The sequence below is a fragment of the Myxocyprinus asiaticus genome, chromosome 19, assembly GCF_019703515.2.
Source record: "Myxocyprinus asiaticus isolate MX2 ecotype Aquarium Trade chromosome 19, UBuf_Myxa_2, whole genome shotgun sequence".
NCBI classification, from domain to species: Eukaryota; Metazoa; Chordata; class Actinopteri; order Cypriniformes; family Catostomidae; genus Myxocyprinus; species Myxocyprinus asiaticus.
This window is the reverse complement of record NC_059362.1, coordinates 44,218,821-44,245,509: the sequence shown is the minus strand read 5'-3', so window position 1 is coordinate 44,245,509 and position 26,689 is coordinate 44,218,821. Positions and strand designations below refer to the sequence as shown.

Genomic DNA, 26,689 nt, shown 5'->3' with positions numbered 1-26,689 from the left:
TTGTTCATAATAAAAAAAAAAAAAAAAAAACATTTTTATGTCATATTTATGTGTTTGATTCATTTTTTGAGCTAATGGCTTTTCATTCACAAAAACATTTTTATATAAACTGTCTCATTCATGGATTTGTATTTGTTTATAAACCTTTTTTAAGTAAATTGTTGCATTCATGTGTTCGTAAAACCATGCTAAAACCCATTCTTATGTAAATCATCATTCATGCATTTTTAAAACCAATTGTTCAAGAATCGTTCTTACATAAATTGGCACATTCATGTGTCTGCTGTAAATGATCTCTGTCATGTTTTTATTAAAATCGTACAGTTAATATAATGGTTAAGAATGGACGTACGAATGATTTACACAGAAGTTTGTTCAGCTTGTATTTCATGAATGAGACCATTTGGGGGCCCTTGTTGTGACAATTAACGTAAGATTTGCTTTATGAACCGATGTTTTAACAACACATGGATATGAATATTTATGTAACAGTGGTTTTACGAAGACATAAAACTAAAATACTTGTGTTCTGCTAGTGTTTCATGAATGAAGTCTATTGTGTGGGAATTTGAAGATACTGTATGTCATCTTGCCAAACTGATCTCAGGCCAGTGTAAAGGGAAAACGCTGATTAGTTGTAGATTGACAGGAGGATGAGGAGTGCTATGGTCACGCCCAGAGTCAGAAGCTGATGTTGGTTAAATGAGGGCGTTCCATCACGAATACATCCTGGATGTATTGAGCCCCACACTGAGAGTAATCTGACCCACACAGTGAACATACAGACATGTCCCGTCTTTTCTCTGATGTATAGGACCACACAGTCTTCCGTCCTGCAGAAGACAAGGAAATGGAATAAGGAGAAGACCGGAGATACATAGCATAACAGAGCAAAATATGAGGTGCATGTTTGAAATTAGGGAGGTCACCAATTACTGTTTGATATAAAAATATTTTTTTGTGGAAATAAGGAAATATTTTATGCATTAAATAAAAATAAAATGTTCACTTCAACTAAAGTTTGAAGTAAGCTTAAGTACAGCTAAATGTTTCATAGTCCCTCCCATATTAAAATGTTTAAAGGAGTATTCTGGGTTCAATAAAAGTTAAGTTCAATCGACAGCATTTGTGGCATAATGTTGATTACAACAAAAAATTCTTTGGACTCATACCTCCTTTTCTTTAAAAAAGCACAAATCTGAGGGGGCCTGGGTAGCTCAGCGAGTATTGACACTGACTACCACCCCTGGAGTCGTGAGTTCAAATCCAGGGTGTGCTGAGTGACTCCAGCCAGATCTCCTAAGCAACCAAATTGGCCCGGTTGCTAGGGAGGGTAGAGTCACATGGGGTAACTTCCTCGTGGTCGTGATTAGTGGTTCTCCCTCTCAATGGGGCGTGTGGTAAGTTGTGCGTTGATCGCGGAGAGTAGCATGAGCCTCCACATGCTGTGAGTCTCCGCGGTGTCATGCACAACGAGTCACATGATAAGATGTGCGGATTGACGGTCTCAGAACCGAAGGCAACTGAGACTTGTCCTCCGCCATCCAGACTGAGGTGAGTAACCGCACCACCACGAGGACCTACTAAGTAGTAGGAATTGGGCATTCCAAATTGGGAGAAAAGGGGATAAATAAATAAATAAATAAAGCACAAATCTGGGTTACAGTGAGACAATGGAAGTGAATGGGGCCAATCCTGTTAACGTGAAAATACTGTTTCAAATGTATAGACACAAGGCGTAAACAATGTACATGTTAACATGATTTTTAGTGTGATAAAATCCTTTACTAACCTTTTTCTGTGTAAAGTTATATCCAATTTTACAAGTCTCGCTGAAGATGTAATGTCAACAAACCCTAAAACCCTAAAATGACTGTAAAACTGACGATTTAAACAACTTTACAGCTCAAATAATACACAAGTTTTAACAGAAGAATTAATGTAAGTGCTTTTATAAAATTATAAGCTTCACATTTCTTCTTTTAAACCCTCCAAAAATTGGCCCCATTCACTTCCATTTAAAATGCCTCACTGTAACTGCAATTTTTGCTTTTTTTTTTTTTAAAAGGAGGTACAAGTTGAAATTATTTTTTGTGGTAATCAACATTATGCCACATATGCTGTCGATTGAGCTTAACTTGTATTGAATGCGGAATATTCATTTAAATCACTGATTTTATGTTTTTAGTGTTACGTCTTCATAGAAATGAAGTTATAAAATTGGATATAAATTAATACAGAAAAGGTTAGTAAGTGATTTGATCACACTAAAATCATGCTGACATGCATATTGTTTATGTCTTGTGGCTATACTATTAAAACAGTGAGTCCCTTAATGTTTACAATTTGGCCCCATTCACTTCCATTGTACGTGCCTCACTGTAACTTCAATTTTTTTTTTTCTTAAAAAAAAGTAGGGGTAAGTTGAATTTAATTTTTGTGGTAATCAACATTATTCAACAAATGCTGTTGATTGAGCCTAACTCGCATTGAACCTGAAATATTCCTTTAGTAAAATAAATTGTATATCTATAATGTTTAACGCTGAACATTAATAATGATCATTTTCATGGCTTTGCATTGTAACAAATTAAAGGTCTTACGGGGCTCATAGTAGTCGTAGATCATGACCACTGCATTCTGAACATTGGTCACCTTGAAGTCCAGAATGGTGGGTATTTCAACACACCTCTCAGATGTGGTGACCTAGAATGAGAGAGGACATGAGAATAATTGGAGATGTTCTTATTCTTATTACAGTCAGAGTCTAAATGTAGCTCTGGTGCATTCCAAATGTCTTGATCATCTTTGAGATGTTTCTACGCCTTGACTGGAGTCTTCCTGTGGTAAATTCCATTGAATGGACATGATTTGAAAAGGAGCACACTTGTATATTAGTTGCATCCTCAGACGGCATGCCACCGACTGTTCATGGACTATTTGATTGCACATAAAAATATACACGTACACAATAGTATGTCCATATTTCTATCTGAACTACTGTATACACTGATGAGCCAAAACATTAGGACCACTCACAGGTGAAGCGAATAACATTGCTCATCTCCTAACAAGGCCACATGTCAAGGTCTGGGTAGATTAGATGGTAAGTGAACAATCAGTTCTCATAGTCAAAGTGTTGAATGCAGGAGAAATGGGCAGGAGTAAAGACCTGAGTGACTTTGACAAGGGCCAAATTGTTATGGCCAGATGACTGGATCAGAGCATCTCTGAAACGGCAAGGCTTGTGGGGTGCTCCCGGTCAGCAGTGGTGAGAACCTACCAACAGTGGTCTGAGGAGGGACAAACCACAAACCGGCGACAGGGTGTTGGGTTCCCAAGGCTCATCGATGCACGAGGACAACAAAGGCTATCCAGTCTGGTCCGAACCAACAGAAGGTCGGTTTTAATGATGGTTACAGGAGGAATGTGTCACAACACACAGTGCATCATGTCCTGCTGCGTATGGGGCTGCGTAGCCGCAGATTGGTCAGAGTGCCCATGGTGACCCCTGTCCACTGTCGAAAGTGCCTACAATGGGCACGTGAGCATCGGAACTGGACCTTGGAGCAGTGGAAGAAGGTTCCCTGGTCCGATGAGTCCCGTTTTCTTTTACATTACATGGACAACCGTGTACGTGTGTGCCATTTACCTGGGGAAGTGATGGCACCAGGATGCACTGTGGGAAGACAATAAGCCGGTGGAGGGAGTGTGATGCTCTGGGCAATGTTCTGCTGGGTCCTGCCATTCATGTGGACGTCAATTTGGCACGTGCCACCTCCCTAAACATCATAGCAGACCAGGTACACCCCTTCATGGCAATGGTATTCTCTGGTGGCAGTGGCTTCTTTCAGAAGGATAATGCGCCCTGCCACACTGCACACATTGTTCAGGAATGGTTTGAGGAACATGATGAAGAGTTCAAGGTGTTGCCCTGGCCTTCAAATTCCCCAGATCCCAATCCGATTGCGCATCTGTGGGATGTGCTGGACCAACAAGTCACGGCAGATCCACGGCAACTCCACCTCGCAACTTACAAGACTTGAAGGATCTGCTGCAGAGTCCATGCATCGGCAGGATGGCACTGTTTTGGAGGCACGGCTAGGACCAATATCATATTAGGCAGAAAATGTTTGGCTCATCGTTGTATAGTATCTATCCCTCACAGCCTCATTGTCATTCACTGAAACAAAATATGCCTTATACTTTGGCCTACAGTAATGATGCAAACCACAGAGTTTGTGGTTGTAAATATTAGGTATTATGTGCGTCCATGAGAGCTTGAGGGTGAATAAATGATGACAGAATTTTCATTTTTGGGTGAACTATTACTTTTAAATAAGTAGCAAAGAGAAACCCACAGTGTTTAAGTATAGAATAGCTCGTCCTGGAGGTGTCTCTATTCTTCTGACCACATCGTCTGTGTGGATGGTGTCTTGTGCCAAGCTGAAGCCAGTTATTAAACCCACATCCATTATGGTCATCCCTGTCTGATACAGGCCTTGGTCCTCCCTCAGACTTAAAGTAACAGAAAAAAAATTATGCCTTTAAGTGAATTTCAACCCAAAATTTGTATTTTAATGACTTTTTCAGTCTTATTTCTTTCTAACGGCAAAAAACGAGGCACCTACCTGAAAGAAAAGTGAAGATTAGCACGGAACGTGTCATTGTCCAACATGTCTACATAAAATGCATCATCTGTGTAAACGTTGTGACGTCTGAGTGATGTTCTCTGGCTGTTCGCGTAGTAGAACACAGTAAGCTAATAGAGTAAGAGATAGATCGAAAAAATGTATTATCATTAGTGTCATTCATATATATCTGTAGCACAGTAATAGTGATGATTGCCTTAGCAAACAACACTAAAAACTAAACAAGACCAAAACTTTGAATAGGTCATGTTTTCTTCTGAGAATCTTGTGCAGAACAGAGTCTTTAGTGAGGCTTCTCAAAGCAGCTCAAGATGTTGTTGATGTCTCACTGACGATAAAAACAGCGTCTGTTGTTGGTTTACGTGCTGCATGGCAGACAATCAAAGGTGTAATTACACATTTGGCAGAGAGAGAGAGAAAGGGGAGATCAGACTGATGATTAAAACAGATTATTTTTCTCATTACGTTTCTTTTTATCTTTATGTGGCTTTCGGTTATTATTCACAGCTGCGTTCAGTTGTAATACCTCGCTGTTCAGCAGCTCTGTGACAGAGAAGATAGTGTAATCCGGCTAAATTCTGCAGCTCGTGAACATTTGAAATTATGTACACTACAATAACGTCATGTGATGTAATGCTGAATTTGTCATACCATATTTTACTTGTGTTGCAAGTTTGCAGTCGAATTGAATGTTATGAGAGAAAATTGCAAAAGATATAAGTGTACAATGCCAAGATAATGCATCTTTCTATTATGTTGTCTACATTACAGACTGGCTGTTTATATGAGAGCGTGTAGTTAAAGGTATACAAGTGCAGTTTTTTGATATTGATATAAAATGATATTATAATTTGAAAAACCTAATGTGTCATCAAGTATCCAGAGAGTTGTGTAATACATGTTTAACATACCTGAAAGAGAGTAAAGCCTTTCCCTTCTGCCACCACCTGAATGTGAACCGGGTTCTCTGCCTCCATCTGTAAAGGCAAACATGACAAGCAAACGGAGCTTTTCGAAAACACTCTCCCAAGTGGATACATTTGAAAATGCAGTATTCTTGTTTCCGTGAAAACTGAGATATTCAAAAACCATGATGTATTTGGTTTCACGTGACGCAGTCATGTGATCCATTCAACACAAAACAATCAAGATGGCGACCCGTGTTTTACCGGCGTTGTTGTGCCTGTTATCGACTTTGATAGCATTGTTAAAGATAAATGATACAAAAAAGATACATTGTGCAACCTTCACATTGCATTCCTTCAAAGGTGATGTAAGTTTACTCGTAATTGCTTTCATACATGGAACATGCGCAGTAGGTGGATTTAAGTGTTTTCATACATTTCAGTGTGGACGAGCAACTTTTGCAAAAAAAATTAAAATGGCAACGTGAACGTAGTGTTAAAAAAAAAAAAAAAAATACACACACTTTTCAATTTTGGGCATAGCCTAAAACTGTAAAAACCCATCTTAAAAATACAAATTTTGAAAAATCAGTGAAATAAACAAACCATTTCAATATTTATTGCGTGAAAATGATAACGATTGTCCCACAGTTCTGGTGTCATTTTCACCACAACAACCAATTTTACCCCTAAATAAAGTAATAGTAATGTAGAGTTGTTATATACTAACGGGCAGGTCTTGGCTCTGGTGCAGCAGGTAATTGGATGTGCCGATGCTGAAGATGGCCACAGTGCTGGTGGGGTTGTTGACTGTGATGGTGAGATCCATGTATTCAGAACTGCTGTATGTGGCGTACACCGAATGCCTGTATCGCTACTACTGTATACTGACAATGAAGACAAAAACAGAGTACAGACATTATAATGATAGAGCTTCAGAACTGGAGGTGAAAGTCAAAGAAGCTGAAAAGGAAAGTCATTTTTACAGGCTGAGCTTTGTAAAGATAACAATGGCAAACAGATTAATCATTCACAATAAGACCAGGATAATAACGTGGTTTATGAAAGTAACTAGGGACAATTTCGATTCCATGTTGATTTCAAGTGTAGAGGTGGATGTCACTAGATAATCTTTCTATATTAATTACAGGTGTCCATGCATCTGTTTGCAGGTCGTTTAATCTTTAATACACACTCTGCCAAGCACTGCCTTGATGGCACATATGCAGCAGGTTTACTTTGCAAACACAGTAAGATGTTTCTCTGGGTCTCTTGGATTAAAGTGTTCTGCTTCAGATGTTATTTTAAGCTCTACTGAAAAGGAGGAGCTTAAACATGAATGCAGGGTTTTATCAAAGCTCACGTCCTCTCCTCACTGAAGTTAGTGTTCCTGAAAGAACACAGGCTGCTGAAAGACTTTCAGACCAGAGCCAAACATCCATTTAAATAAAGCATGAGGGATTTTATAAAACTAAAATGACACATCACACATTCGCACATCTTGATTTCCCATTTAAACATTCACCTGCCCACAAATTCACCTATATGAATCAATGGCTTCATTCACAATATATGTAATCATAAATACTAAAACATCAGTTAATTTTGGGTTAGTTTATTTTTGTCAATTTTTAACATCTTTTTTATACCCCACACATTATTTAATTGTGCTGCAAAATGTAGCCACACTTTTACACAAAATTGGATTGAAAATTAAAATGTACTGTATTTAAAACACTATTCACACACAAAATGATAAAGTCAAATGACACTGACAACAATGTAACATGCTACTGTTTGAAGCATTTATCGTGGAATAACGTCAACTGTTTCACTTACTGTACATTCATTTTTTTTTAAGTAGAAAGTATTCAGTATATACTGAGCAGTATTCAGTAAGTTGTAAGCAAGTATGCCATTCAGAACATAGACATTATTTCTGCATTTCTTTTTGGTGATGCTAATGGGGCAAAAATTATATACTTCACCTTTAAATAACTACCGCTACAAACATATTCAAGTAAAAAATACGGGGGAATTCAAAACTATATTAATTCACTGGTTAACTTCACTATTTGATAGGTCTGAATGGTTTGGACAAAAAATATAATTGCGATTATGTTTGAAAAACATTGCAATTGCGATTTGAACTGCAATATAATGATAATTTTTTTAAACCTTGTGATTTTACCAAAATTGAATCATGTTTTGTCTATGCTCTACTGCAGATGGAAATAATGTTTCAGAAAGGGTGTTCAAAAGCATACCTTTAGTGACCTGGGACCTCATTCCACCCCCTGTACCTCATCCATTTTTTGGAGTTGTGCCCACACCTCTTTAGTATTCCTCAATCTTACTCTTATAAATAGTGTAACACACACACATTTTGTTTTAATAATAGCTTAAGTACCAAAAGTGTATAGGGTCATTAAATACCCTAGGTGTGTAATGGTGTAGGTTTTTCTTTGACTTTTTATTTATTTTTTTGCACTTCCATAAATTATATATTTTATGATTATTTCATATCTATATAAGTTAACTATCACAGGATATCTATTTCTTTGTTTATTACAAGAGGAATGAGTACTACAGGTGCATCTCAATAAATTAGAATGTCGTGGAAAAGTTAATTTATTTCAATAATTCAACTCAAATTGTGAAACTCGTGTATTAAATAAATTCAATGCACACAGACTGAAGTAGTTTAAGTCTTTGGTTCTTTTAATTGTGATGATTTTGGCTCACATTTAACAAAAACCCACCAATTCACTATCTCAAAAAATTAGAATACATCATAAGACCAATAAAAAAAACATTTTTAGTGAATTGTTGGCCTTCTGGAAAGTATGTTCATTTACTGTATATGTACTCAATACTTGGTAGAGGCTCCTTTTGCTTTAATTACTGCCTCAATTTGGCGTGGCATGGAGGTGATCAGTTTGTGGCACTGCTGAGGTGGTATGGAAGCCCAGGTTTCTTTGACAGTGGCCTTCAGCTCATCTGCATTTTTTGGTCTCTTGTTTCTCATTTTCCAGATTCTCTATGGGGTTCAGGACCAACACCATGGTCATTTAACCAACTTTTGGTGCTTTTGGCAGTGTGGGCAGGTGCCAAATCCTGCTGGAAAATGAAATCAGCATCTTTAAAAAGCTGGTCAGCAGAAGGAAGCATGAAGTGCTCCAATATTTCTTGGTAAACGGGTGCAGTGACTTTGGTTTTCAAAAAACACAAATGGACCAACACCAGCAGATGACATTGCTCCCCAAATCATCACAGACTGTGGAAACTTAACACTGGACTTCAAGCAACTTGGGCTATGAGCTTCTCCACCCTTCCTCCAGACTCTAGGACCTTGGTTTCCAAATGAAATACAAAACTTGCTCTCATCTGAAAAGAGGACTTTGGACCACTGGGCAACAGTCCAGTTCTTCTTCTCCTTAGACCAGGTAAGACGCCTCTGACGTTGTCTGTGGTTCAGGAGTGGCTTAACAAGAGGAATACGACAACTGTAGTCAAATTCCTTGACATGTCTGTGTGTGGTGGCTCTTGATGCCTTGAACCCAGCCTCAGTCCATTCCTTGTGAAGTTCACCCAAATTCTTGAATCGATTTTGCTTGACAATCCTCATAAGGCTGCGGTTCTCTCGGTTGGTTGTGCATCTTTTTCTTCCACACTTTTTCCTTCCACTCAACTTTCTGTTAACATGCTTGGATACAGCACTCTGTGAACAGCCAGCTTCTTTGGCAATGAATGTTTGTGGCTTACCCTCCTTGTGAAGGGTGTCAATGATTGTCTTCTGGACAACTGTCAGATCAGCAGATTGTGTAGCCTAGTGAACCAAACTGAGAGACCATTTTGAAGGCTCAGGAAACCTTTGCAGGTGTTTTGAGTTGATTAGCAGATTGGCATGTCACCATATTCAAATTTTTTGAGATAGTGAATTGGTGGGTTTTTGTTAAATGTGAGCCAAAATCATCACAATTAAAAGAACCAAAGACTTAAACTACTTCAGTCTGTGTGCATTGAATTTATTTAATACACAAGTTTCACAATTTGAGTTGAATTACTGAAATAAATGAACTTTTCCACAACATTCTAATTTATTGAGATGCACCTGTATATTCATAAATACTATATCATGTTGACTTTCTTTTATTTATTTATTTATTAATTTTTTTTCTCCCCAATTTGGAATGCCCAATTCCCAATGTGCTCTAAGTCCTCGTGGTGGTGTAGTGACTCGCCTCAATCCGGGTGGCGGAGGACGAATCTCAGTTGCCTCCACGTCTGAGACCGTCAATCCATGCATCTTATCAACGTGGCTTGTTGTGCGTGTTACTGCAGAGACAAAGATAAGTGGAGGCTTCACACTATTCTCTGCGGCATCCACGCACAACTCACCACGTGCCCAACCGAGAGCGAACCACATTATAGCGACCACGAAGAGGTTACCCCATGTGACTCTACCCTCCCTAGCAACCGGGCCAATTTGGTTGTTTAGGAGACCTGGCTGGAGTCACTCAGCACGCCCTGGATTCGAACTCATGACTCCAGGGGTGGCAGTCAGCGTCTTTACACACTGAGCTACCCAGGCCCCATCACATTGACTGTCTGAATGAATTAACCTCAACTCGATTGACATTTGACATTGCTATTTGATGAAGAAACAACATGGAAGTAAACTATAGCAAGTGTAACACATGAACAGTATGATATAATTATTGTCATTTGGGTGTACGACTGAAATTATATAAGTTGTGTATATATTTAGACTCAAAAAGTGCCTGAGAAAATACATATGTGTATCTTATGTGTAATTTCAGTGTGAAAGTTATAAATCCTATTCTATATTTGTTGCATTATCTCTATATATATGAAAAATAAAACATCAAAATATATTGTATTCTATTATTTTCTAATTATCTTGAAAATATTTTGAAAAATGGAGTTAATTAACAGAGGTTCAGGAGGAGCATGTTAATTTTAATCTAACAAATCACAGCCAACGAGCAGGAGTATATATGCCGCTGCTTACCTGCTTCTTGTGACAACTCTCCTGACATCCCACCTCCACCCCATCTACACTTATTCTCTAGATTCATTATCTAAATAAGTAAAGTCCAGGGGGGTAATCAGGACTCCAGTCGAGTCTCGAGCTCCGAGCCCTCCAGTATATGGACAGCAAGCCAAATACGTTTACTGCTTCAAGACAAGATTACATTAACATACAAACTACTGAATTTCTGGGTATTTTGTAGATCCATTTGTGATAAATGTAAGTGCCGGGTCTCTAAAGACCAGAATATGTAAGTGTGTTTGGTGAAATTCCAATGCATTTAAGGGTTAAAAGAACCAAACAAACAAAATAAATAAAACAGTGAAACACAGAGAAAATGAAACATCTTCACATTTATATTGCACCTTCCCATTCCATACCTTTTTTTGTGTGTGTGAAAGGGTCTCAGCTATCTTTTCCTCATTTTTTTGGATCCCAGTCAACTCGAAAATTACATTATTGTAATATAATTCTGAAAATAATAATAATAATAATTAGTATATCATTATATAAACCCTCAAGCATTTATTTTGTCATAAAACTGAAGGAAGATATTTAAATGTATGTTTGTAGTTGAGTTGACAACAGCCTTTTAATGCAGTGAAATGTTCTCATCTCCTCTTCAGTCCACAAAAACCCAGCATTATGGAGTTAAATTAGATTTATATGGTAATTTGTAGCAACCAAACATATGTGGAATTAAGCAAATGTGCAATTAAAGTGAATCTGAAGTGCTCAACACATGTTAGCACACCTAAACAAACACAGAGCACATCTGTCACACGAGATTGTGTTTATCGAGCATAGAACCGCTCTGAAACCACTGAAAACACTATCATGAGCCTCATGCGTGTTTAGAGTGTGTGTAATACACTGACCCCATTTACATGCAGACACGCTACAGACAGCTGTTAGCAAGTTCAGACTATTTATTTATTTAATTAAATCAAAGCCCTTGCGGTTAGATAATCGCACTAGACCATTTCTGATTTCGATTTTATTTCGATTAATCGTTCAGCCCTACTACTTGATTAGTCAACTAGTCAACCATCCTGACCCATTCTTTTTTTTTTTCTTTTTTTCCCAATCTGGAATGCCCAGTTCCCAATGCACTCTAAGTCCTCGTGGTGGCATAGTGACTCGCCTCAATCCGGGTGACGGAGGATGAATCTCAGTTGCCTCCGTGTCTGAGACCGTCAATCTGCGCATCTTATCACGTGGCTTGTTTAGCGTATTACTGCGGAGACCTAGCACGTGTGGAGGCATCAGGCTATCTCCACGGCATCTACACACATCTCACCACGTGCCCCACCGAGAGCAAGAACCACATTATGGTGACCACGAGGAGGTTAACCCAGCGTGACTCTAGCAACCGGGCCAATTGGTTGCTTAGGAAGCCTGACTGGAGTCACTCAGCACGCCCTGGATTCAAACTTGCGACTCCATGTGCGGTAGTCAGCTCTTTTACTTGCTGAGCTACCCAGGCCCCCCATCCTGACCCATTCTTAATCAAAAGGAGAATCTTTCTAAACGTTCAGCCATTGTGTCCCATATAAACAGACTTTATCTCTTGTGACCTGAGCTTCTTCCCGCGAAGAATATACATACTTCCCTACTATCAAATCAAATAAAATTAAATCACTTTATTGTCACACAGCCATATACACAAGTGCAATGGTGTGTGAAATTCTTGGGTGCAGTTCCGAGCAACATAGCAGTCGTGACAGTGATGAGACATATACCAATTTACAATAACATCAAATTAACACAGCACAATTAAACATCTGTTATACACATAATTACACTCAACAGTATACAAATAATAACATACACTGTACAGTATACAATACGCACTATATAGATACACATTATTCAATAAAAATAAAAAATAAAAATATATAAAAAAGTATATATATATAGAATGTACAGTATTGTACTGTATTGACATTCAGGCTGTCGGTTGATAGTCAGTTGTTAAGAGAGAACATAATATAATAATAATAATATAATTTATGACAGTCCAGTGTGAGATATAAGAGTAAGGGTAATAAAGTGCAGTGCTGATGTATTTTGATCATGGGAGATCAAGAGTTCAAAAGTCTGATTGCTTGGGGGAAGAAGCTATCATGGAGTCGGCTGGTGCGGGTCCTGATGCTGCGATACCGCCTACCTGATGGTAGCAGTGAGAACAGCCCATGGCTCGGGTGGCTGGAGTCTCTGATGATCCTCCGAGCTTTATTCACACACCGCCTTGTATATATTTCCTGGAGGGAGGGAAGCTCACCTCCGATGATGTGTCTGGCAGTTCTCACCACCCTTTGCAGTGCTTTGCGGTTGTGGGCGGTGCTATTGCCGTACCAGGTGGAGATGCAGCCAGTCAGGATGCTCTCCACAGTGCAGGTGTAGAACCGTGTAAGGATGTGGTGGTTCATTCCAAACTTCCTCAGCCGTCTCAGGAAGAAGAGGCGCTGATGAGCCTTCTTCACAACGACTTCAGTGTGGATGGACCATGTGAGTTCCTCAGTTATGTGGACACCCAGGAACTTGAAGCTGCTGACTCTCTCCACTGGTGCTCCATTGATGGTGATGGGACTGTGTTCTCTGTCTTTTCTTCTGAAGTCCACCACAAGCTCCTTTGTCTTACTGACGTTGAGGGAGAGGTTGTGCTCCTGACACCAGTGTGTCAGAGTGGGCACCTCCTCTCTGTAGGCTGTTTCATCATTGTCAGTGATCAGACCTACTGCCGTCGTGTCATCAGCAAACTTAATGATGGCATTGGAGCTATGTGTTGCCACACAGTCATGTGTGTACAAGGAATACAGTAGTGGGCTGAGAACACAGCCCTGTGGGGCTCCAGTGTTGAGGGTCAGTGATGAGGAGATGTTGCTGCCTATTCTAACCACCTGGCGTCTGCTTGACAGGAAGTCCAGGATCCAGCTGCACAGCGAGCTGTTTAAGCCCAGAGCCCGGAGTTTCTCATCTAGCTTGGAGGGCACTATGGTGTTGAATGCTGAGCTGTAGTCTACAAACAGCATTCTCACATAAGTGTTCTTTTTTTCCAGGCGGGAGAAAGCAGTGTGTATTGTAGATGCAATGGCATCATCAGTGGAGTGGTTGTTGAGGTAAGCAAACTGCAGCGGGTCAAGATTGAGTGGCAATACAGAGCAGATGTAATCTCTGATTAGTCTCTCAAAACATTTGCTGATGATGGGGGTCAGAGCAACAGGACACCAGTCATTTAAACAAGTTATTTTTGATTGTTTTGGAACAGGCACAATGGTGGATGTTTTAAAGCATGTGGGGACTACAGACAAAGAGAGGGAAAGGTTGAAAATGTCCGTAAAAACACCAGCCAGCTGGTTCGCGCACGCTCTGATGACGCGGCCCGGAATGCCATCTGGGCCAGCGGCTTTGCGGATATTCATCCGTCGGAAGGATCGGGTTACATCCGCTACAGAGACGGAGAGTGAACTAACCTCTGTAGCTTCAGCCGCGAGAGCTCTCTCCGCGAGGGCGGTGTTATTTCCCTCGAAATGAGCATAAAAAATATTTAGCTCATCCGGTAGAGAGGTGTAGAGAGAATATTTAGCTCTCCGCGGTGTTCATGGCGGAGTTTTTATTCCCTTTAAAGTCCGTGATGATGTTAATTCCCTGCCACATGCTTCTAGAGTTGGTGGTGTTAAACTGTCCTTCAATCTTGCTCCTGTACTGGCGTTTTGCGGTTCTGATAGTTTTTCGGAGGGCATAACTGGCTTGTTTATGCTCCTCCACGTTCCCGGAATTAAAAGCGGCGGTCCGCACATTAAGTGCCACGCGAACATCGCTATTGATCCAAGGTTTCTTATTCGGATAGATTCGTACAGTTCTGGTCGGAACGACATCCTCTACGCACATTCTGATGAAACACATTACGCTATCAGCGTAAAGCTCGATGTCGTCATCAGAGGCGGACCGGAACATCTCCCAGTCCGTGTGATCAAAACAGTCTTGTAGCGTAGAATCTGATTGGTCCGACCAGTACTGGATCGTTCTGAGGGTGGGTGCTTCCTGTTTCAATTTCTGCCTGTAAGCGGGCAGAAGCAGAATGGAAGAGTGGTCCGATTTGCCAAATGGTGGGCGGGGGAGGGATTTGTAGCCATCCCGGAACGGAGAGTAGCAATGGTCCAAAACCCGGTCCCCTCATGTGTTGAAACTAATGTGCTGGTGATATTTTGGTGCGACTGATTTTAAACTGGCTTTATTAAAGTCCCCGGTCACAATGAACGCGGCCTCAGGGTGCGTGGTTTCCTGCTTACTTATACTCCCATACAGTTCCTTGAGTGCCCGGTCTGTGTCGGCTTGTGGCGGGATGTACACAGCAGTGATAATGACCGCTGTGAATTCCCTCGGTAGCCAGAATGGTCGACACAGAAGCATGAGAAATTCCAGATCAGGAGAGCAGAAAGACTTGATAGAATGTACGTTCCTCTGATCACACCAGGATTTGTTGATCATAAAACATACACCACCACCTCTGCTTTTACCTGAGAGGTCTTTCGCTCTGTCCGCTCGGTGCACGGAGAACCCCGCAGGTTCAATGGCTGAGTCTGGAATCTCTGCAGACATCCAAGTTTCTGTTAGGCAGATAATGCAGCAGTCCCTTGTATCTCATTGGAAAGAGATCCGCGCTTTCAGCTCGCAGAGCTTGTTATCCAGAGACTGAACATTTGCCAGTAGAATACTGGGTAGCGGGGGTCGATTTGCACGGCGTCTTACTCTGATGAGAACGCCGGCTCTGTTTCCTCTTTTCCTCCTGCGTTTCCGCGGCCGTGCTGCCCAGACAAAGGGCTCCGCTTGCGTCGGCATTGAGGAATGTGAAGTCCGGTTTACAGTGTGAGATTGCTGAACCAATGTCCAAAAGTGGTTGTCTGTCGTAGACAATAAGGCAGACAACATCCAAGACAAAAAACATAAGAATTGTGAACAAAACAAACAAAACATTACTATGTTGTGTCGGAGCTCGCAACGCAGCAGCCATACTCGGCGCCATCTTGAGTCCAATCAAGATAATCATACTACTATATAGTATGTAGTCTATCATACTACTATATAGTATGTCAAAAGCATTATGTCAATATAGCAGTATTTCCGAATCCTCAGTTTTCAACAGTATGCTAAAATACCCGGATGACCTACTGCATCTGAAAGGGTCCTGAAGTGCACATACACTGGACCGTTCACTATCCATTAATCCCACAGGAGCTGAGAAGAGGTCATATTCGAAACGCTAAATTTAAAAAAATGTGGCGGCTCTTTTCCAATGTAATTTGCCAAGAAATTATGTCAATGGTAGTTGTTACTACATTAGATATTTTGGTCACAGGACAATGCACACGTTCACGGGTGAAGTATGTCTGGAAATGTATTCATACTACACACCTGCATACCTAAAGAACATAGTTTATTAAAAGATGAGAAGTATCTTCTTCATCAAATGCAGTACATACTCTGTCAGTACACAAATTCAGATGCAGCTACTGTTTGAGTGAGATGCAGCTACCTGAGTGGATCCATATCCACCAAGATGGTTCCTCTGTTGGCTCAGCCATTTCATCAGACTGAAACCTTCATACATTTGTGACTGCCTGTGCATGGACAGCAGTACATAGGCAGAAATCTCGATGTCCGCCGAACGAGGTGGCCAAGAATCTAACAGAGAGATCCAAAATGGCACTCCACATGAAAGCCACAAAATGCAGGTTGGACTGCTGCTTAAAGGAATAGTTCACACAAAAATGAACATTCTGTCATCATTTACTCTGAAGTTGTTCCAAACCCATATGACTTCCTTCTATGGAATACAAAAGGAGATGTTAGGCAGAATGTTAGTCTGAGTCACCGCTGACTTTTTTAATTGTATGGAAAAAAGATGCACTGAAAGTGAATGGTGACTGAGGCTAACATACTGCCTAACATCTCCTTTTGTATTCCATAAAAGAAGAAATAAGTCATGCAGGTGTATAATGAAAATTAAACTCCAGGACTAGAACGGCATTGACTGTTTCATAGTATATGAACTCCAGAGGATATTTACCCCTTATGACCGCTCTGTTCATCAGCTCTGTGAGGGCAGATGAAGCAGCGCTGCTGTTGGCCAGTGACAGCGCATACGTGACCAGACACAGACTGTAGTTACTGGAGATGCCCTGAGCCAGTCGACATGTCATGAAACTCAACGCAGACGACACACTACCTTCATATGTACTCTACCAAGAGAAAAATACACACAATTAGTCTTTTATTGAGTGATCTATCTATCTATCATTCTACACTGTAAAAAATAAATGTTAAATGTGGAGAGAAAATACAGTATAATTTAACATTCATTCCCCATTTTTCAATAAAAATGTTAAATTCTCCTAAAAATATATTTACTCACACCAAATTTATATTTTCTGTTACTTAACTTGATTATATTTGTTACTGGGGAAAAAAACAGGCATTCTCCTTTAAATGAAGGTAAATGTCATGTTTGTCACATGTAAAAATGTTATTTTAACCTGAGATGTCTGTAAAAATATGTCCGTAAAAAAAAAAAAAAAAAAACAAAACAAAAAAATGTCTTCCAGTGTAAAGATTTTTTTTAGAGAGAAAATACTGTATCATTTAACATTAATTTCACAATTTGTACCAAAAGTGTAAAATAGATATTGAATAAAAAAGCAAATATTGCTCATTGTTTTGAACTTTATTTGACGCTATATTTGCAACAAAAGAAATTGCATTTATGCTGTACACACAATATGAAGAAACTCAAAAAATTATTTTGAGTGTCAAAATTAATCTGGAGTTTAGTAAACTCCATAGTAAAATTTATTTTTGATGCTCATTCAATTTACTTCATTAAAATGACAGCAACACAATTTCACTTAGTGAAATACACTTACTATAGAAATGTAAAATGTTAGTTTAGTTAATCCATTTGTGTTGGGATTTCTATAACTGTAAACTATGTCTGTAATTTAACAGAAAAAGAATGTAAAAATGCTACAGTAAAAAAACATTGGTTACCAGGTAGATACCTTAGCATATACACTAAAAATGATCATATATTTAATAAGACGGTACATGTAATTTTACAGTAAAAAAATTGTTTAAAAAAAATAAAGTACCTTATAATTAACTAGGGCAGGGTATCGATACAAATTTCCTGATTCGATTCGATTCTAATTCACAAGCTTTCGATTCTGATTTCGATTCAGTTCGATATCGATTCATATGGGTATATTTCAGTTATAATGTCCCTTTTGCTAACACATGAAATAAATCCTCTCTCAGCTAATTCTGTGAATTATACAGGGGACCTTCTAACTGGGTACAATATGAAAATATTAATTTCACTAATTATATATTCTTAGTTTTTCATCATTTCGGTCACATTTGAGCTTTCAAATCAATGTATTTAATTAATAAATATAATATTATTTGCATATATAATATTTTGTCACATTATTTTTTTTTTGTTTGTTTGTTGTTTAATTGCATAATTCGTAATATTTACAGGTATTTACATTGATTTGTTGAACACGTCCTAAAAAGACTCTTTATCTCATCTGTGTTATTTCTGATTACAATTAAATGTTTATTTATTTATTTTTATGATCAACAACTGACTGTAAAGAACAGAAAGATTATTAAAAGAGACATTATTCATTGACAAATGGATCACGTGGATCTTGTCTTTGGACACACATTAAACGGAACAATTTTTACTCTCAAAATGCAGTGAAAGGATCTCGCTGCTGAATACTCCACTACTATACTACACAATAACTGGTGAGTGAAATCTAAACATTTACCAGCCAGTTGCCAAATACTGTATATACATTTTTAGTCGCATAGTGCGAAATCTGGTTGCAAATGCCAGTGATTTCTTCTTATTGTAGTGGAGGGTTGCACATGGAGTAAAAGATCGACCTTAACTATTTTTAAAAATACGGTGAAAAACAATAATTGCGCATTCCCAGAAATCCCTGCGCAAGCCATCACATTTCATTATATTTCATGGAAATATTTCTTTTTAGTTTTTAATATCAGTTATGTACATTGGGGTGTTATATTTTATGTTGTTTAGTTCATGTTTATTACATTATTTTAGTGTCACATGTGTTACCGTGATGGTGTTTTGTGTTTGTGTCTCTACATGTGTATTAATTATTGATCCTTGAAGGGTCACTCTTGATGAACTTTAAGTCAACATGTGACCTTCTGTTGTTGCTACGGTGATTAACATAATTTTTTTTTTGTTTAAATATCAGATGAAGTGAAAAACAGATATTTGTAGTTTGTAGTCAGAAGGCTAATATAATAAGTTTATAACATTTAATAATATAAACAGTAGTTAACTTCCCAGCATGCTTTGCATGAGACTTGATGGTGTGAGTAAATGTTGAAATTAAGAGCTATTTTATGTGTTTTTGTGCAAGATGAATAAAGGGGGACATTTGTAAGCATTTTCTGTAATGTTGGAGTTTTGGGGGTTGTCTATCTATCTATCTATCTGTCTGTCTGTCTGTTTATTCATATCTATCTATCTATCCTATCTATCTATCTGTCTGTCTGTCTGTTTATTAATATCTATCTATCTATCCTATCTATCTGTCTATCTGTCTGTCTGTCTGTCTGATTATTCATATCTATCTATCTGTCTATCTGTCTGTCTATCTGTTTGATTATTCATATCTATCTATCTATCTATCTATCTATCTACCTATCTATCTGTCTGTCTGTCTGTCTGTCTGTCTGATTATTCATATCTATCTATCTGTCTGTCTGTCTGTCTGTCTGATTATTCATATCTATCTATCTATCTATCTATCTATCTATCTATCTATCTGTCTGTCTGTCTGTCTGATTATTCATATCTATCTATCTATCTGTCTGTCTGTCTGTCTGTCTGATTATTCATATCTATCTATCTATCTATCTGTCTGTCTGTCTGTCTGTCTGTCTGTCTGTCTGATTATTCATATCTATCTGTCTGTCTGATTATTCATATCTATCTATCTGTCTATCTGTCTATCTATCTATCTATCTATCTATCTGTCTATCTATCTGTCTGTCTGTCTGTCTGTCTGATTATTCATATCTATCTATCTGTCTGTCTGTCTGTCTGTCTGATTATTCATATCTATCTATCTATCTATCTATCTATCTATCTATCTATCTATCTATCTATCTATCTGTCTGTCTGTCTGTCTGTCTGATTATTCATATCTATCTGTCTGTCTGATTATTCATATCTATCTATCTGTCTATCTGTCTATCTATCTATCTGTCTGTCTGATTATTCATATCTATCTGTCTGTCTGTCTGTCTGTCTGATTATTCATATCTATCTATCTGTCTGTCTGTCTGTTTGTCTGAGTATTCATATCTATCTGTCTATCTATCTATCTATCTGTCTGTCTGTCTGTCTGTCTGTCTGATTATTCATATCTATCTATCTATCTGTCTGTCTGTCTGTCTGTCTGTCTGTCTGATTATTCATATCTATCTATCTATCTATCTGTCTGTCTGTCTGTCTGTCTGTTTATCTATCCATCACAAATTTCTTTGCATGTAAAGTTTGGTTTTCCACCATAGGTCAAATCCAAATAATTAGCCACAGTTTGCAAAAAAAATTGCAGTTCAGCAAAATATCAGAATAATTCAGTTCATTATCCATCAGTAATTGATCAAACTGCACTCACTCTGTAGTCATCATCCTCTAGAAGTGCTATAAGGATGTATGCAGTGAGTGAAACAGGTCCATCCAAACCTCCCTGGAGTTCTGTGTGGATGACATGACCTGGCTCTCGGAACGACCCATCAGGCTCCTGCTGAGTCACCAGCCATTCAGCTGTCCTCTTCACCACTGTTCGGTCAATGGAGATGAAGGTACGAGCCTGGAGAAAACATCTCAAGATGAACGCTGATTACCTGATTACCACAAAACACCACACGAACAAACCACAGATCACTCATATGCTACATCTGTGTTTAATTTTATTACTGAATTTTTGGTTGAACTACCCCTTTTATTACGTGCATATAATTTGATATGTATGTATACCATGTGCTTCCAGAGTAATCACTGTCTCCAAAAGCACTGAAGGAGCCGTCAAGCCTCTGATAGGACAGTTCACACTCATATGCTGCAATCAAACAAAACAGATGTGTCAAAAGACAATGAGATCTTCTGTTTGTCTCCGGACTATAAATCACAACTCTTACCTTCCATCATGTAGCTCATTGCCCTGCTCCTGGTCTGTTCTTCGGCCTGTCCTGTGCTCCTTAGGTATTGGAGAACATAAGTATTTGGAGCAAAATGGATCATGTTTTGCTCGCCACAACCATAAGGCATCTGAATGAGCGAGTCCAGATTGCCCATGGATGGACCCAGAATGTCACCATCACAACCACACAGACACAAATAGGGAAGGGTTCGATTATAATGCCTTGAATATGCTAAAGCAGTGTGATAATAGTCAGAAATCCTCTTGGGTTAGAAATATCATAAACTCACAGAGCTGTTAAAATGTGGGGAAACTGAGTGGACATACCAACAGCAGACACATGGGCTCTCTGACTGCCGGGTACCACATCTGCAGGAAAACTGAACTCCATCGATCTAGACAGCATTTTCTCCTTATGTAAAAACTCCAGAAACAACGTCTGATTGAACGACTGCTCCATTCCTTCTGGCTAAAGAGAAATAAATCCACAAAAAGACATAAGAGGGATTTTCCACTATCCCAGATGGCTTTCATTTGACATTTTAATTGTTATCACACTATTTCTAAGACAAGCATTCTGCTCTCCTAAGCTAATATACTTTTAAGACTAGATATTAAATTAGGTGTATCTCATGAAAAACCAGTCAAGAACATGCCCAGGTCATATTTTACTTCAAAAATAAAATAAAATCAAATTATATTATATTTTTTATAATAATATATTATATATCTATCTATCTATCTATCTATCTATCTATCTATCTGTCTATCTATCTGTCTGTCTGTCTGTCTGTCTGATTATTCATATCTATCTATCTGTCTGTCTGTCTGTCTGTCTGATTATTCATATCTATCTATCTCTCTATCTATCTATCTATCTATCTATCTGTCTGTCTGTCTGTCTGTCTGATTATTCATATCTATCTATCTCTCTATCTATCTATCTATCTATCTATCTGTCTGTCTGTCTGTCTGTCTGTCTGTCTGATTATTCATATCTATCTGTCTGTCTGATTATTCATATCTATCTATCTGTCTATCTGTCTATCTATCTATCTGTCTGTCTGATTATTCATATCTATCTGTCTGTCTGTCTGTCTGTCTGATTATTCATATTAGATATTAAATTAGGTGTATCTCATGAAAAACCAGTCAAGAACATGCCCAGGTCATATTTTACTTCAAAAATAAAATAAAATCAAATTATATTATATTTTTTATAATAATATATTATATATATATATATATATATATATATATATATATATATATATATATATATATATATATATATATATATAATCTTTTTTAGCATTGTGACATTATTTTCATCACAATGAATCACCTCTCAATTTTTATTACTATAAATAAAAACAAAAAATAAATAAATAAATAAAGTACATTAATTAAATTGTATATATTTAAAGAACCATTACTGTAATAAATCGTGGAAGTATTTGTTGTACTGCCTTTTATTTATGCTGGTTTTAATTTTAAAATGTAAAAAAAAATTATTTTAACTATAGCGCTTTTTACTTACACTGGTTTTATTTTTGAAAAATTAAAACAATATATATTTATTACTTATTTAAATATGTTATCACAAAAGTTCTACAGTAATATTGTAAAAAAAAAATACTGTATTATAATAATCAGCTAACACAAGCTAATTTTTATTATTATAATATTATAATTATAAAAACAAATTAAAACATCCGGATACATTACAGTAATGAGAATTTGGTGCGAAAACAGAGTATAATTGTCATGAAAATAATAATTTCACTGTGCCAGAAATCGTAAAAAAAAAAAAAAAAAAAAAATCTGGTCCTACAAATATGCTTAATTTTCTTTTTTCAAAATATCATTTGTTATTTTATTTTTCAGATTTTGGGGTGAAATATGACTTTAACATGTTTTATGTGAGACTTATTATTCTAATTTGCAAATAGTCTTTATTCAGAAGATCACATTGACATGAACTGTTTGGTAGACTAAGTCTGAGCTGTAGATGGATACAGCTTTCACAGAGATGGGGATCTCTCCCAGTACAGTTGCTCTGATGGGGAACAAAATGGACGTAACATCCTGACTCAACACTGAGACTTTCCTCACATGGGCCAGAAAAATTTCTTCATTGTCAGTAGCCACAAACTCAAACATCTCACTCTCTGCAACAACAAACCAACACCTATGATGGGGGGGAAATTAAGAGAGCAAATAGTTACAGGTGATAGTATACCTGTTACAAGTTCATTCCACCTTGATTAACCTGAGATTCAAAGAACAGTTCACCCAAAAATGAAAATTAAAAGTTGTCCATACGCCACATGCACTACACTGAAAATCTTCTGAAGTCGTACGATAGCTTTGCGTGAGGAACAGACATTTCCGTCATTAAATCATTTCTGTCAATTGAAAATATTTAGTGAATAATGACCTAAATTTAGGTCTGTTCCTCACACAAAGCTATCGTATGGTTTCAGAAGACTTGAAATATAGCACAAAAGTCATATGGACTATTTTTGTTTTTATTTAGAGCTGCACTGTATGCTTTCATCGCATGAACATTCTTCAAAACATCTCCTTTTCTGTTCCATGGAAAAAAGTTAGTCATACCGGTTTGGAACATCATGAGGGTAAGTAAATGATTTCTGGGTGATCTATTCCTTTAACTGCACTAACCTATGTGCAGGTATTCTCACAGGTATGTTTTCTAGTATCATTTTAGATGTTGATGTACAGTAGTGGATTTTAGGTATGGGCCCCCCAGTCAACAACTCTGAGGGCGTGTTGAAGCGGGTTTCGCCCAAGGCAGAATGTTATTGCTCAGGAGACTTAATGGAGTTCTCAGTTAAGTCTCATATTAAGTGAATCAAGTCTCCATTCACTCTCAATTTAATTGCTGTCTAGGAGAACAATTGAGATTAAGTTAAGTGATCACCTTTGTGATTTCTTGTTTATCCTATTAAAAAATAGACAAATTGGTGGACCGACATATTTCCTTCCTTTTACCTCATATTAGCATCCATCCAGATTCATGTTTCAGGGAAGTGTTTTCTCTCTCGGGGTTCTTGAAACATCCCGTCCGCATGCTGAGTCTGAAACAGTCCTTCACCTGCTGAGGAGCACATGAGCGTTAGTGACAAAAATTATTATTAATGATTCTAATAGACACAAACATGAGCAGAATTCCACGCCAAAAGAAAACTGCTGTTTTAATATATAGAGAGTTTGAAACTCCCTCCCCAGATTAATTAATACATTTTTGCATTGTGAAATTATTATCATGGCAAATAAGCTTTTTTTTTTTAAACTCCAGATGTCACTATAGGCTACTGAAATGTGAAAAAAAAAAAAAAAACGCCCTTTTATTACTGTAATGCAAGAAAAGAAAGATATAGTATTTAAATTGTAAAGTTCAGTTCTAAAGTACCACGGTAAAAACACATAATGGTTGTATTTGTTTATCCTGATTTGATTAAAAAAAAAAATAATAATAATTGTGTTTGGGCAGGTTGATTTTCATTACTATATTACAGTCATGAGATTGAGATTTTTTTCCATTACAAGAAGGGAAACAGGGAGGAGAATGTGCTGATTTATCGTTAAAATAATGTAACTATGCAATAAATCTTAATGGTCCTAAAAAATGCTTGGTTTTTTTTGTAGATTATTTTTGTTATTTATTTATTCATTTTATTTGTGGGGGAAAAATGAGGGTGAAAATTCACAACTTGACCTGCTTTGGTGAACAACATTGTGCACTACACCAATCATAACAAAGTCCATTTGGGCCATTGTCAAAATATGGTGACAAACATGTCCCTTGACTTTTCAGCCATGAAAAATATTACAAATAGTCAAGAAATCCCATTTAAAGGGCATCTTTCTAAAACCTAACCTTTTAATAAATACTATGAAATGGTTTGACTCTTTGACTAGTGGTGGCGTAGTGGGCTAAAGCACAAAACTGGTAAACTGGTTGCTGGTTCAATTCCCACAGCCATCACCATTGTGTCCTTGAGCAAGGCACTTAACTCCAGATTGCTCCAGGGGGATTGTCCCTGTAATAAGTGCACTGTAAGTTGCTTTGTATAAAAGCATCTGCCAAATGCATAAATGTAAATGTATTTATTTTAGTCTGATCATTGGTGTATGTTTTGTGATGCTATTGACACCATCTTAGAAATGTCATCTTTTAAGAGATTTGTCACTGCTGTTAACCTCACTGGTGTTACAATCCTTGATTCATTCACAAAATTAATAAAATAAAGAACAACAGTCAAGTTGTCCAAAAAAAGTAATGTTAAAAAATGCTTAGCTTTTATGGGCGAAAACAGAACTGAATTTCTAAATGTCAATATTTTGCTGGAAAGTCAAATTTCTTTTGAGACTGCCACGTTAACATAAGTCTTAAAGATACAGTAGCAAAAACATCCTGTTTAATTCTAATGGTCATGAAAAACGAAAATGTGACTGTTTTTGATGGAAGAAATCTTGACTACTAATGTTATAAGTTAGTAAATCTTACAAAAGTGTAGAATACGGCCTCTTTAACTCTTTTAGTGTTTTACCAAATTTAGCCTTAACACTTACGGAATGCAGGGATCAATTGACTCGTCTCCTGATTCAGTCTGGCATCTGTCAGAACCGTGACACCGCACTTCTGCAGAGTGAAACACAATAACTGTGAACTAATTTCTGTGCTCTTATCAGTGTGCATACAAACGCACAAGAGATCCATGTACTGTGCCTGAGATAAAATCAAGGCATTGGATGACATGGTTGTATGTGGTCTACCATGAATATAGAGTACGGATCTCCCATTTTCATGCCACTGTAATCCGTCTGGGTCACTTCACTGCTGTACGCCATAAATTCCTCCAGTACCTAGAAAACAACAACAAAAAGCTCCTGATTGCTGATCTTGGATCAGTTTTATGGCTCCCTTAGCATAACTAACATAATATGAATAGGACTGTTCCAAAGTCACTGATTTGCCATTATAAGCTGCTATAGTTGTAAACAACAAACCAAACAACAGAATGGAGTCTGTATTATTTAAACCTGTTCACCTAGCGTCAGTGTTTGGTTACAAAGGGAAAAACAATGGAAAGCCAGGACTAAATCTCAAAAGGTGATTTTCCACACATAAAAATTAAAAAACCCGAATGAGATAAGACATCAGGTGTGAAACTCGGAAAACAAAGGATCTTAAAATCCCTTTGGACTTTTGTGTTGTCCATTGTTGAGCATTCTGTAAAGTGTGAATGGAGTAAAGACGTGGTATAAGGCCATATTACCGTCTTCTCTGTGATGCCATTGTCTGTTTTGGAGTCCAGTGTTCCCTTGTCTACTACCAGAATTCCCACCAGAGATCTGGGCTTGGACACAGAGACAGAGAGAGACACAGAGTCCGCTGGTTCTGCACGGTCCTGACTCCAGCTCAGAGATACCCGAGTTAAATAAACACATTTTATATAATTTAGATTTCACATGATGCATAATTCATAAATTTGGGGCTTGTTAATATTTATTTTTCTATTGCTAAAATGTTATATTCATTTTGTCAATTTGTGAATGTTCTGCGATGTTACTGTTGTCCTGAACTCTTACGGTGTTTCTTAGGACTTGTGTGAAAGTCACTTGTAGAGCATCATTCACAATCTGTCCATCTGGAAGTGTGTGGGACACCAGAACACAAGCTGATGAAGTCCAGGAGTGATCAGTACTCAAACTGAAGGAGAGGGAATCTAAAGTTCCTGCATCCACCACTTGACCACGGGACATCACCTACAAAACAGATACAGCCATACA

At 37.8% G+C, this 26,689-nt stretch overlaps 1 protein-coding gene across 1 annotated transcript; it reads right to left on the bottom strand.

Annotated features, from left to right (window-relative positions):
* Positions 1 to 229: 229 nt before the first annotated feature.
* Positions 230 to 26,689, bottom strand: LOC127409988 (CD109 antigen-like). The gene is given in 21 exon segments (XM_051644962.1): positions 230 to 736; positions 739 to 833; positions 2,604 to 2,706; positions 4,362 to 4,518; positions 4,632 to 4,762; positions 5,564 to 5,629; positions 6,288 to 6,420; positions 6,422 to 6,444; positions 16,153 to 16,325; positions 16,438 to 16,443; positions 16,687 to 16,858; positions 20,345 to 20,573; positions 20,707 to 20,788; positions 20,868 to 21,046; positions 21,199 to 21,338; positions 22,841 to 23,060; positions 23,885 to 23,990; positions 25,469 to 25,538; positions 25,673 to 25,762; positions 26,176 to 26,318; positions 26,479 to 26,689. Coding segments are annotated over 21 exon segments (2,607 nt in total). The 5' UTR covers positions 26,663 to 26,689; the 3' UTR covers positions 230 to 631.